General features: G+C 50.2%; 1 protein-coding gene across 1 annotated transcript in view; it reads left to right on the forward strand.

Moving 5' to 3' along the window:
• The window catches only part of Sptbn4 (spectrin beta, non-erythrocytic 4), an 88,372-nt gene that overhangs the window by 14,243 nt on the left and 61,186 nt on the right, over positions 1 to 12,943 (forward strand). The window contains exons 3-7 of the mRNA XM_050129032.1: positions 1,561 to 1,712; positions 2,765 to 2,938; positions 4,931 to 5,022; positions 6,237 to 6,317; positions 8,746 to 8,861. Coding sequence (XP_049984989.1) covers positions 1,561 to 1,712; positions 2,765 to 2,938; positions 4,931 to 5,022; positions 6,237 to 6,317; positions 8,746 to 8,861 — 615 coding nt within the window. The remainder of the gene's footprint in view (positions 1 to 1,560; positions 1,713 to 2,764; positions 2,939 to 4,930; positions 5,023 to 6,236; positions 6,318 to 8,745; positions 8,862 to 12,943) is intronic.

Genomic DNA, 12,943 nt, shown 5'->3' on the forward strand with positions numbered 1-12,943 from the left:
AAAGTAAGAACCTGTGTCAACAAATGAATAAAGAAGTAAATATAAAACATTTGAAGTAAGCTGGGCGGTGGTGGCGCATGCCTTTAATCCCAGCACTCGGGAGGCAGAGACAGGCAGATCTCTGGGAGTTCGAGGCCAGCCTGGTCTACAAGAGCTAGTTCCCGGACGGACACCAAAGCTACAGAGAAACCCTGTCTCGAAAAAAAAAAAAATTGAAGTATAGCTCACAGTACAAGATGCTACCTAAAGAGAAACAAAACCATCCAGGTTTAGTGTTCATGCTGTCATCCCTGAATTTGGGAGGCAGGAGGACTGAGAGTTTAAGACCAGTCTCAGCACACTTTCAAAGCCAGCATGGATCGTATGAGGGAAAAAAAGTGGGAAAGAAAGAAAAGTGGGCTCAGTGGAGTGGCCAGGGTTTCTGGTATAAGCCTGAGTTCCTGCGATTCCAATCCCACAGGTAGAGGGAAAGGACTGACCCGCACAGGTTGTCTTCTGACCTCTCCATACGCAGACTGTGGCACAGGCATGATCCAGCACTCATGGTTTCCTTTCCTCCCACAAAAGGAAGAAAGGAAGAGGAAGGGATGGAGGGAGGTGGGACAAGGAAAAGGGTGGGGAAATGCTTACAGGGTGATGGTGCTACCAAGCCAGACGACCTGATTTTCATCCCCAGACCCATATAGTGAAAGGAGAGAACTGAGTCCCACAAGTCACATGAACACACACACACACACACACACACACACACACACACACTCATCACACATGGCTGGATCCTTAAAGATTTCCCTATTCACCAGTAAAGCAGAAAGTGGACTTTCTCTCCCTGCTCTTCCAGGGAGTCGGAGCTGTGTGTGCTGATACTGTCATGATGGAGAGGAGGCTTTGGACATTCCCGTCTTCAGGGGCTGCACAGTCTCCCCTGCGCCTCCTCTCCCTCCCACAGCTGTCAGGTGCCACTGTGGCCAGGCAAGCACTCTACCCCTGAACTAAGTCTCCAACCGCTGCCATCTTGTTTTTAACCCCAGTCAGCTTCCCAGTACATCTCCTTTTCCCGGCTCTCAGTTTCTGCCTTGGTCCGGCCTCATCCTCGCTCTCCTGGGTCTCTTCCCCGGTCTTGCTGAGCTTCCGACTGTCCTTCTTGCCCTCTCTGATGAACTCTCCATATAACAGCAAGGGAAAACCCTAAGACACAACTCCCTTCTTGACCCTCCTCACCCCTAACCCCATCCCGGCTCTCCAGTGTCCACGTGTGTCCCGGTTTCTTTTACTACTCAGAGTTCTGTGGCCACTCCAATATTGGGTGGATGATGAAGTCAGGGTAGCGAGCCAGGACGGTTTCCCGTGGGGATGGTATCATAGGAAACATAAAGAACAAGTGTGTTGTCACTGGGCACGAAGTAGCAGGAAGTGGGGAAGTGGGAGGCACCCAGGCAGGAGGAGGTGCCAGGGTCGGGTCTTGGGCCAGTAGAAGACTGGAGGGTGGTGGAAAAGACGCTAGACACAGATGAGCGAGTCCTAGCAAGGCTGAACTCAGTCAGTATTTGTTTCTTTCAGATGAGCGAGAGGCTGTGCAGAAGAAAACCTTCACCAAGTGGGTGAATTCGCACCTCGCCCGCGTGGGCTGCCACATCGGGGACCTCTATGCAGACCTTCGGGATGGGTTTGTGCTTACTCGGCTCCTGGAAGTGCTGTCCGGGGAGCAGCTGGTGAGGGAGTCCTCGAGGGCTGGGGGAATAAGGGTTGGATTCTAATTAGGGCCCTGGCTGGGGGTACAGTTAGAGTCCAAAAGGGCACGGTGGGCAAGCGGTCCCTTATTCTGATAAGTAAGGGCAAAGGGCAGTTGAAGAGGCGGCCTCTTTCAGAGTGGGTAGAGCCCCGTGGAGAGGCGGGGCTTTTTGAAGGAGGTGGGACTCTTACGAGGACGGGGTGATGCTGGGGTTGTTTCCATTGCAGGGGGCGAGGTTCCAGAGAGAGGAGATGCTCTGTAGGGCAGGTAGAGCCTGGTTGGAGAGGTGAGGCTCCAGGGAGGGGTGGAGTTGGCAGTGAAGCGAAGAGCTTCGAAGGGACAGCCAGGTTAGAAGGTGGCAAGGGGCACGTCTGTAAAACAGGAAAAACTTGGAAGCCCGGGTCAGTTGAGGGAGGTGGGAGATTGCAATTGCCGGGCAGTCTAGGTTGGTAGGGTGAGACCAAGGTTATGGTATGGGGACAAAGGCAGTATTGTATGAATGTCTTGATGTATGGGCTAGGGCTGTATTTTGGGGTCTGATGGGCCGCATCCCAGTGTGATTATGATGGGGCGGCGTGTACACTGAAGGCCTAAAGCTCGGGACTCTCAGGGAGTTTTGTGGGGTGCTGCTATGTAGGAACAAAGCCCCATGGCAGGAACTGAACTACCGACAAGAAAGAGGAGAGGTCCTATGGGATGGCACCAAAGGAAGGGGTACGGCTTCAGGATGAGAGTGTAGCCAGGTGAAAAAAAACAAGTGGTGAAAACAAAAATTAAACAAACAAACAAACAAACAGCAACAACAAGGGCTTGGTGGAGACAAGGGGAGTGTGAGATTGCGTCTTACCCCGCAACCCGGGCCAGCTTGGAACTCTGTAGCCCAGGCAGGCCTTGAACCTCCAGTGCGCCATCGAAAGTCTTTTGAGTTTTGCACGAGATTGAAGGGGCGTAGCCTTGGCGATGAGAGAGGCAGAGCCGAGGGCTCCTTGCTCTTGGCCAGGTCCCCATCACTCAATCCCCCTGCCGCCCTAGCCGAGGCCCACTCGCGGTCGCATGCGGATCCACTCGCTGGAGAACGTGGACAAGGCCCTGCAGTTCCTGAAAGAGCAGCGTGTGCACCTGGAGAATGTGGGGTCACATGACATCGTGGATGGGAACCACCGGCTGACGCTGGGGCTGGTCTGGACCATCATCCTGCGCTTCCAGGTGATCCCCCACGATCTCCTCTCCCACCCCCAGCCTGTTGCCCACCGCAGGGCCTGAGGAGAGCACCCCACCCCCTCACTCCTTCCTCCCCCCAGTTTTCATCCCATCTTTCAGGAGCTCTGTAACCAGGTGGTGGTAATGAAAACAATGATAAAAATTAGCTGTGATTGCCCTTCCTACATATCTACACTGTCTGTACTAACGCACTCTATTCTAAACGTTGACATTTAATACACACAGAACCTTAAATTAGGCAGCATTAATTAGCTCACTTTACCAGTGAGGAAACTGGTGGATTTTTTTTTCTTGTTTTTTTTGAGACAGGGTTTCTCTGTAGCTTTGGAGCCTGTCCTAGAATTTGTTCTGTAGACCAGGCTGGCCTCAAACTCACAGAGATCTGCCTGCCTCTGCCTCCCTAGTGCTGGGATTAAAGGTGTGCGCCACTATCACCTGATTGGTTGGTTTTTATGTGTGTGTGTGAGGGGTATGTGCATGGAGGCCAAGGGACAATTTTCAGGACTCAGTGCTGTCCATTGCACCATACAGGTTTTGGGGAGAGAACTCTTGGGTTGTCAGGGTTAACAGCAGGTGCCTCTACCCGAGGCACTGTCTCAGCAACCAAATTATTATTATTATTATTATTATTATTATTATTTTGGAGTTTTGAGACAGGCTCCCACTTGTAGCTGAGGCTGGCCTCAGATTCTCGGTGATCCTTGTGACCTCAGTTTCCAGAGAGCTGGGGTCCCAGGCCTTCACGTCTACACCCAGCATGATGGATTTAATATTCTGAGTTACACGGAGCTGGATGTTGGAGCTGCGGCTCAGATCAGGCGATTTTGCTCCACTAAGGAAATGAAGAGCCCGACTCAGCTTTTATGGAACTCACAGTGTGATAAGAAAGACAGGCAATAAACAAATGTATAGATAGCAGGCTTGTCGGGAGAAAGGAATATCTCTAGGCAGAGGAAATTACTCCCCTCCCACCCCAGATAACCTGCATATAAGGAGTCTGGAGGGCGGGGCTGAAGAGGAGAATTGTTACTAAAGCTTTACAGAAAGAAACCAACAACGCCATGCAGGGAAGCAGAGCCTTTTAAAGTAGCTCAGGGCTGTGAAATATCACGTGAGCGTTGCTGAGATCTTAGACATGGTGACCAGAAAGTGGCTGAGATGCTGACGGCTGGATTCCATACAAATACGAAGGGTGCTCTGGGCACAGGCACAGTTGGTGAGAAAGCCCCTGCCTAGCATGCGTGAGACCCTGACTTCAACCCCAGAAGGGAGGGAGGCAGAGATGCAAAAAGCATTGAGGTGGGACTAGCTTTGACTGCTGGAAGTGGTGAAGAACACTGGGGTTAGTGACCAGGATAGGAAGTTCAAGGACTCTGTGAAAAATAAAAGTAAAATAGAAAACTGGGATATAGTTTAGTGGTAGAGCCCCTGCCTAGAATCCCCCAGTGAGGGGTCAAGGTGTGGCTCAGTGGTAGAGCCCCTGCCTAGAATCTTCCAGTGAAGGGTTGGGGATGTGGCTCAATGGAAGAGCTCCTGCCTAGAATCCTCAGGGAGGAGCTGGGAGCATTGCTTGGTGGGAGAGACCTTGCCTATAATTCCCTATTGAGAATCTAGGGGCGCGACTCAGTGGTAGAGTGCTTGCTTAGCACATGGAAGGCCTGCTATATGACCTGGGAGTTCCCAGTATCACTTCTTGTGCCACATGGGGAGCTGACTGTGCAGGGAAATTAACATCAAGTCCACCACACTGGCCTAGTCAGGAGAGGACAATGGCTGGAATCACAGAAGTTACCCACACGCTGTTTGGAGGCTTCAGGAAATTATGACCTGAACTGACCTCTTCCTCCCCGGCTTATGGATGCACCAGCCCACTGCCAAATCATCCTCACAGTCCTGAATCCTGCCAGCTTCCCCTGGCACCACTAACCTTCCAAAGCATGAGGGGTAGGGCCTGAAATCGTGTTTGTCTGTTCACAGATCCAAGTCATCAGAATCGAGACAGAAGACAACAGAGAGACCCGCTCAGCCAAGGACGCTCTGCTCTTGTGGTGCCAGATGAAAACGGCTGGGTGAGCACCCCCTTCTCACAGCCAGGTGTGCCTGCAACCTTTGGGGTTCCTTCCAGGACAACAGCTTAGGGAGGAGCACATGTCCTTCGTCAAATTTTTTGTCCCAAACTGGTAAATTAAACATGTCTATGACCTTAGCGAACAAGCTTTCTAAGAAGCCATGTTGAAGAGCAAACCCAGCAGAGGCCTTAGGAAGTGGCGGAGAAGCCAGAGTCGAGCTCAGCTCAGAGACTGCCTGCGTTAGAGTGCCAAGAGCCTGAGTTTGATCCCAGGTCTGCCAAAAAAGAAAATCCAAACTCCCCAAACAGCAATGCTGACAGAGGTGGCTGTCCCTGCCTGCTCCTGTCCCTCTACTTCCACTTCCTCCCAATCTTGCCACTCAGGCACCTATGTGCACCCCCAGCCTATGTCCAAGTTCTGGGCACCTTGTTCCTGTCAGCTGTCACCCGTCCATGTAGGACACTGCAGCCTGGGCAGTGGAATTCAAGGTCGTTCTGTGTGATTGAGATAGTGGCACAGGCTGCAGGCTGCAGTGTGGTCTCTTTAGATCCCCAGCTTTGTGGTCTGTGAGGATCATGGCACATACTCCAGTGCCCCATGGAGAGCAGGGGTCGGGGAGCGGGAGGAACAGATGGGAGGGAGGTGGGCTTTGTGTGCCTTATCCTTCTGGACTGTGCCATGTGAAGCCATCTGTTTCTCCCGTCTTTACCTCAGTCCGCTTTCCCTTGTATCGCTCTCACACATCCTCCGCTTGCTCCTTTTCCTCCCACTCTCTTGCCTTCCTGTCTCTCTCCCCTCCATTGTCTCCCTGCCTCTGCCTCTGTCTCATTCTCCATCTCTCTTTCCTTATTACCTCCCATTTTTTCTCATTTGCTTTCTTTCTTCATGTCCCTGAGTCTCCTCTTCTGTGTATACTAATTATCCTGTCCATCCATCATGCATCCATCTACCCACCCACCCATCCACCCACCCATCCACCCATCCATCCATCCATCCATCCATCCATCCATCCATCCATCCATCCCTTTACACACCCAACCATCCATCCACCCATCCATCCACCCATCCATCCATTCATCCATCATCCATTCATCCACCCACCCATCCATCCCTTGGTCTTTCTATACCCAGTGAATACCCACCTCTCTCTTTGTCACTCCTTTTCTTCCCTCTTGATTCATCTCTGCCTCTGTCTTTCCCTTCCCTATACCCAGTTACCCTGAGGTAAACATCCAGAATTTCACCACCAGCTGGAGAGATGGCCTGGCCTTCAATGCCCTCATTCACCGTCACAGGTACCACCCTGCCCTGTCCCCTACCCCACATCCTCAAGGCCACACACCTGTACATATGCATAGATACACACATATGGATGACACCTACCTCTTCACCTTTACCCCTTCAGTTTTTCACAGAACTAAACAGACCCTTGTCCAGGTCACAAATGCAGACACATGTGCACTTTGCACAGATGAGTGTCCATACAAAATTACCTATGCACATATACACCCAAAGAAGGGGACTCAATCCCGGTTGTCTCCATTTGCTTTCTATTGCTGGGATGAGACTAAAATCATTTTAAGAAGGAAAGGGTTGTTTCATCTTACAACTCTCAGTTCACACTCCATCACTGTGAGAAGTCAGGGCAGGAACACAGGGCAGGAGCCTGGCAGCAGGAACCGAAGCAGAACGCTGATTACTGGCTTGTTCCTCATGTCCTGCTCAGCTTCTTTTCTTATACAGCTGAGGACCAGTTGCTCGGGGATGGCACGGCTCACAGTGGGCTGGGCCTTCCCATGCCAATCTTTAAGCAAGAAAACAAGGTCAGTATGATGGTCAGTCAACTGAGGCTGCCTCTTCCAGACAACTGTAGCTCATGTCAAGTTGATAAAACACCAGTTGGCAGATGAGCGGACACCTAGAACGCCTTGTATTTACTACTAAGGGACTGGAAGTGTGGCTTGGTGGTAGATAAACACAGCCAGGATGGGGTACCCTCTCCTGCTGCACTGTCCACTCGGGAGCATACACCGTGCCTCTACATCCCCCCAGATTCCTGCTTCCTGGGTTCCTTCATTCATGCACTTGTCCCCGAGGGTCTAGCGCTAAACAGGCTTGGGTTTGAGTGTCCAGAAAAATGACACTCACACCGTAAATTTCCAAATGACAGACTGGGGAAGCTTCCAGCCTAGAGTCTGGAAGGAATTTGCTCAGGTGCGGCCGAAACCAGTACCCGGTTTCTTCTGGCGTATGCGTGTGCTCCCTCACAGTCCCATTCTCACACTTACGTGGGGAGGTCCGGACACCTTCCCCACAAGGAGACTCACACACTGTGACTGGATCATGTTTACCAGCAGGTGATGCTTACAAAATGCCTTTTATGTCCCCAGTACCATCCCGTTGCTCTGTATGAGTCCTTTCAATATTGGCCGACCCCAGCAGGCCTTTGCTATTATTATCCCCATTCGTAGCTTAGGGAGCCTACAAAGAAATGGGGCACAGCCAGTGGGCTGGTTCCTGACCTCACACTTCTGGTCATGACAGGAAGCTATATATACCACACCCAGTTAGATACGTGTGCAGGCTACCCATATACATATCCTTATTACATAAGGATAAATGAATATATGTTATATGCATAAATACACATATCCAAGAAGACATATCCGCATCACCCCAAAACTACATTACTGCTGTATAAAATATTCCAGAAGACCCAGCAATGGTGGCACATGCCTTTTATCCCAGCTTTTAGGAGGCACGGGCAGGTGAATCACTGTGAGTTCAAGCCATAACAAGTTCCAAGAAAACCAGAGCTACATAGAGAGACCCTATCTCAAAAATCCAAATAAATAAATAAACAGGTAAATAATAAATATGCCAGCAGGTCCCTTGACACCAAGTCTCATGGCCTGAGTTTTATTTTCAGAACCACGTGGAAGGAGAATTGATAGATGTAGGTTAAGAAATAAGGTAAAGCCGGGCGGTGGTGGCGCATGCCTTTAATCCCAGCACTTGGGAAGCAGAGACAGGCGGATCTCTGTGAGTTTGAGGCCAACCTGGTCTACAAGAGCTAGTTCCAGGACAGGAACCAAAAAGCTACGGAGAAACCCTGTCTCGAAAAGTCAATAAATAAATAAATAAATAAATAAATAAGGTAAGTACACCCAGGTAGACCTGTGTGCAACACACACATGCACACACACGCATACACATGCGCACACGTGCGTGCGCACACACATGCACACAGCACACATGCACACACAGACTGACAATGATAAAACACTGCATATTAATGCTCCTGAGTACACATGGCCATGAGTACATGTGCTCTGACCACTGTGTAAAGCCGTGTACAAATATAGTCACGTCGGCATGTGGGCACCATATGTACACATGCTCCCATGTGGCACACACAGGGCTGTATAGCTTTGTATTGCAGATGATCCCATAGGCTTACACAGGAAGGCATTCTGTGGGCTCATTGCTCCAAGCTTATATGAACAGAGCCGCTGGTTTGAGCACACAGCCTGAACACATGAATACATGTTCACACACGCCCTAACAAACAGTGCATACCTGGCCCCACAGCACACACACCTTTCCTCTTTGGTTGGTTGTGCCCCTCACCTGGGTGGGGCTCAGGTAAGGATGTCTTTTTACCCGCTTGCCCACTGGCCCTGGAGCCTGCCTGCTGCCCGCCTGCTCTGTGCCCCTGCCCAGGCCTGATCTTGTGGACTTCAGCAAACTCACCAAGTCCAACGCCAACTACAACCTGCAGAGAGCTTTCCGCACAGCCGAGCAGCACCTGGGGCTAGCACGTCTGCTGGACCCCGAAGGTGAGCCCCATCTGGTCCTGTCTCTGAATCCCTCCAAACTCCACTGGGAAGATAACTGCATCTCACGCAGTACCACACCAGAGCCCACCTCACTGCTCAAGCTTTCCTCGTCTCCATCCATACCTTCCCGGGCCATAGCCTCTCTCATCCTCACTACATCCCCATCTCATCCCAATGGAACCCCTCCTCTCCTCACCTTTCATTCATCCCCAATCCCCATTTTCTCTCTAGTCCCAGCTTCAAAGCCAACACCCTTTCTAGTCAACACCCTCTCTAGTCAACACCCTCTCTAGTCAACAGTGTCTTCAGTCCCAACCACAGCATCATCTCTAACTTCATTCCTTTCTCTGACGTTTAGTACTAGACATTGAACGTGGTACCTGATACTAGTTAGGATCACAGGTGGATCCTAGAGCAGATGCTCAACTAACGAGAAACACCACCCAACCCCTCACTGGGGGGATTCTAGGCAGGGGCTCTACCACTGAGCCACACCCCAGCCCCTCACTGGGGGATTCTAGGCAGGAGCTCTACCACTGAGCCACACCCCAGCCCCTCACTGGGGGATTCTAGGCAGGGGCTCCACCACTGAGCCACCTCCAGTTTTTATTTGCTTTTTTCCCCACAGAGTCCTTGAGGTGGCCATCCTCTTGCCTCAGCCATCCAAGTGCCTGCCCTACCTTTTGCTTTTACCTTTACTCCTCTTCCTCTCCCCATCCTCATGTCTGATCTCATTTCTATCCCAGCTCACTCGCTGTCTATCCCAGCCCATTTCTCCCTTCATCCTCTGTGACAATCCTCAGTGCTCCCCGGCACTGTCCTCCCACCCTTGCCTTCTGCCGCTGAGATTACAGCAGCTTCCTTTTCTGTGTACAGGCTACATGGCTGGGCGGTTATCACAGTTGTTCCCCTTCGTTCTCACATTCTTCTCTTTCGTCCACACGCTAATCTTACTGAGGTGCTTTTAGTCCTTTGTTTTTGCAGAAGTGGGGATTAAATCTAGGGACCTGTGTATGCTGGGCAAGCGCTCTGCCACTGAGTCACATCCCAGCCTGTCAACTCTGGGGTTTGTTGGGTTTAATTGAGACAGAGTTTCTGTCCTGGAACTCACTATGTAGACCAGGCTGGACTCAAACTCAAAGATCCGCCTGCCTCTGTCTCCTAAATTCTGAAATTACAGGCTTGCACCACCACCGCCCAGCACTAAGCCCAGCTCTAACTGTGTTTTATTTATTTCATGTATATGATGCTCTATCTGAACGTACACCTACATGCCAGAAGAGGGCTCAGTATCTCATTACAGATGGTTGTGAGCCACCATGTGGGTTCTGGGAATTGAACTCAGGACCTCTGGAAGAGCAACCAGTCCTCTTAACCACTGAGCCATCTCTCCAACCCTCAACTGCATTTTAAAGAACTGTAAATGAAGGCTCAGAGCATTCACCTACTGTGTCCTAGTTTTATTTCTCTTCTTCTAACTAAATACCCCGACCGAAAGCAACTGAGAGGAGAGTGGGCTTATTTTTAGCACAGGATTCCAGGCTCCAGCCTGTCACTGTGGGGAAGTCAAGGCAGCAGGAACTTAAGAAACAAGTCACGTGACAACCACAGTCAAAAGAGGCGAGAAGTACACGTGTGCCCACTTGATTGTTCAGGATTTGTACATGTGTGCCCACTTACTTGTTAGGGCTTTCTCCATTCTTAGACAGTTCAGGCCCCTGACCTAGGGAATGCCACCTCCAACAGTGGGCGGGGCCTGCCTACGTCAATGAACTTATTTAGGACTATCCTTCACAGACTTGTGAGCTATCAACTGAAACTGAGTGTCACACCCACCATAAGCTGAAAAGCAGTAAAACAGTCTCAGTAAGTCGATGCTGCCTCCGGGAGCTATATTCTGCCCTCACTGCTGGAACAAAATAGATGTCCATGGTATCAGGTTCGTGAGGCAGTGGAGATTAACGTGGGCTGGGCCCAGTGGCACCTGGTTGTCATGTTAGCACTTGGGAGACTGGTTCAGGAGAATGAAGAACTGAAAGACAGCCCACGCTTCATAGTGAGACCTTGTGTCAAAAAACAAACAAACAAACAAACAAACGTGTGTGTGTGCATGCATGCTTGTGCATGTATATTTGATATATGTGCTTAGGTAATATTAGAATTTTTTGAGTGCTCATTTGTGGCTATTTTTTAAAAATAAAAATTTTGTTTCCTTTTTAGGTATGTGTGTGTATCTGTGTGTCTGTGTGTGAGTGTGTGTGTCTGTGTATGGGTGTGTGTGTGTCTGTGTATGGGTGTGTGCGTCTGTGTGTAAGTATGTGTGTCTGTGTATGGGTGTGTGTGTGTCTGTGTATGGGTGTGTGAATATGCTTTCAGGTGCCCATGGAGCCAGAAGCATTGGGTGCTTTGGAGCTGGAGTTAAAGGCGGATGTCCTGTGTGGGTTCTGGGAACTGACTCTAATCCTCGGCAAGAGCAGTGTGCCCTCTTAACCACTAAGCCACCTCTCTAGCCCCCCCAGCTCTTCTTTTCTTTGTTCCGTTGTTAGGGACAGGGTCTCAGTAGCTCTGGCTGACCTCTAACTGTGCACCTGACCTTGAGTCTCTGCTCCTCCTGCTCCACCACCTGAGTGCTGTGAGTGCAGCTGCGCACTGCCACACCCTGGTTATTCTTTGTAAGTTTTTCCAAGTTCCTGGGAGGCAGAGAGCGAGATGGTCATCACTGTAACAGTTGGAGAAACTGAGTCTCAGAGAAGTTAGGGCCAATTCCTACGAACACAGAACAAGTGAGATATGAAGCTGAGATTCAAACATATGCCACCTCACACATCATACACACGTGTCCTTGAGTAGCAACTGAGTGTGAGGCAAGGCAGGGACTGTGGAGAAACAGGACAGAGTTCAGGTAATGTCGTGTTCACAACTTAATCCCAAGTCCTGATCCCTTCCAAGAAGGAAATGAGAAGCTGTTATGAGGGCTGGGCATGTAGCTGGGTGGTTGATTACTTGCCTAGCCTCTGCAGGGCCATGGGTTAACCACGCACACACAGAGACACATGCACAGACAGGCATAGACACACACACACCGAGAAACACAGACACACATGTACAGACACACACCAAGACGCACACACACAGACACACACCAAGAAACAGACACACACAGAGATACATACATACAGACACATACACACATACAGACAGACACACACAGAGATACATACATACAGACAGACACACACAGAGACACATGCATAGACACACACAGACACACACCGAGATACATGTACAGACACACACTCAGAGACACACACTGAGAAACAGACACACACAGAGACACATACATACAGACACATAGACACACACAGACACATACCGAGAAACACAGACACACAATAGAAACACACAGAGACATATACACACATAGAAACACACACACAGACGCATACACACAAACACATGCACATAGACATACACAGAGACACATGCACAGACACACACATACAGACACACACATACAGACACACACTGAAACACACAGACACACATATACAGACATACACACACATAGAAACACCCAGACATAGACACACACAGACATATATACACAATAGACATATACACACAGATAGACACACAGACACACACACACACACACACACACACGCAGATGCTTTGGGGATTATGTCATTGCTCTGCTGACCAATGTGAGGGACTATTTGGCCAGCTCCTCCACCCTCCAAGAGAGTGAGCTCTCCTCTCCAACTCTGTCCCCTGGGCCAAACAGTCCCTCACAATTGGTCAGTGGAGCAATGACAGAATTCTTGCAGGACACAAAGACACACATACACAGACAGACAAGACAGATGCACAGACAGATACCATGCACACACGGTGTTATGAGAGACAATCATGAGAGAAAATGAGGCAAGGAATGTGATCCAGGCAGGATGAGGCTTGTGTGAGGGAACGGAGCTGTGAGGGACAATTGCGCATACAGAGGGAGAATGGTCAGGAGGCAGCAGGCATGTACATGCGCGAGGGCCCGGGGGTAGATGCCGATGGGATGGTGTTCAGAAGTAACT

The sequence above is a fragment of the Alexandromys fortis genome, unplaced genomic scaffold, assembly GCF_014885135.2.
Source record: "Alexandromys fortis isolate MF-2015 unplaced genomic scaffold, M_Fortis_MF-2015_v1.1 scaffold_293, whole genome shotgun sequence".
Taxonomy (NCBI): Eukaryota; Metazoa; Chordata; class Mammalia; order Rodentia; family Cricetidae; genus Alexandromys; species Alexandromys fortis.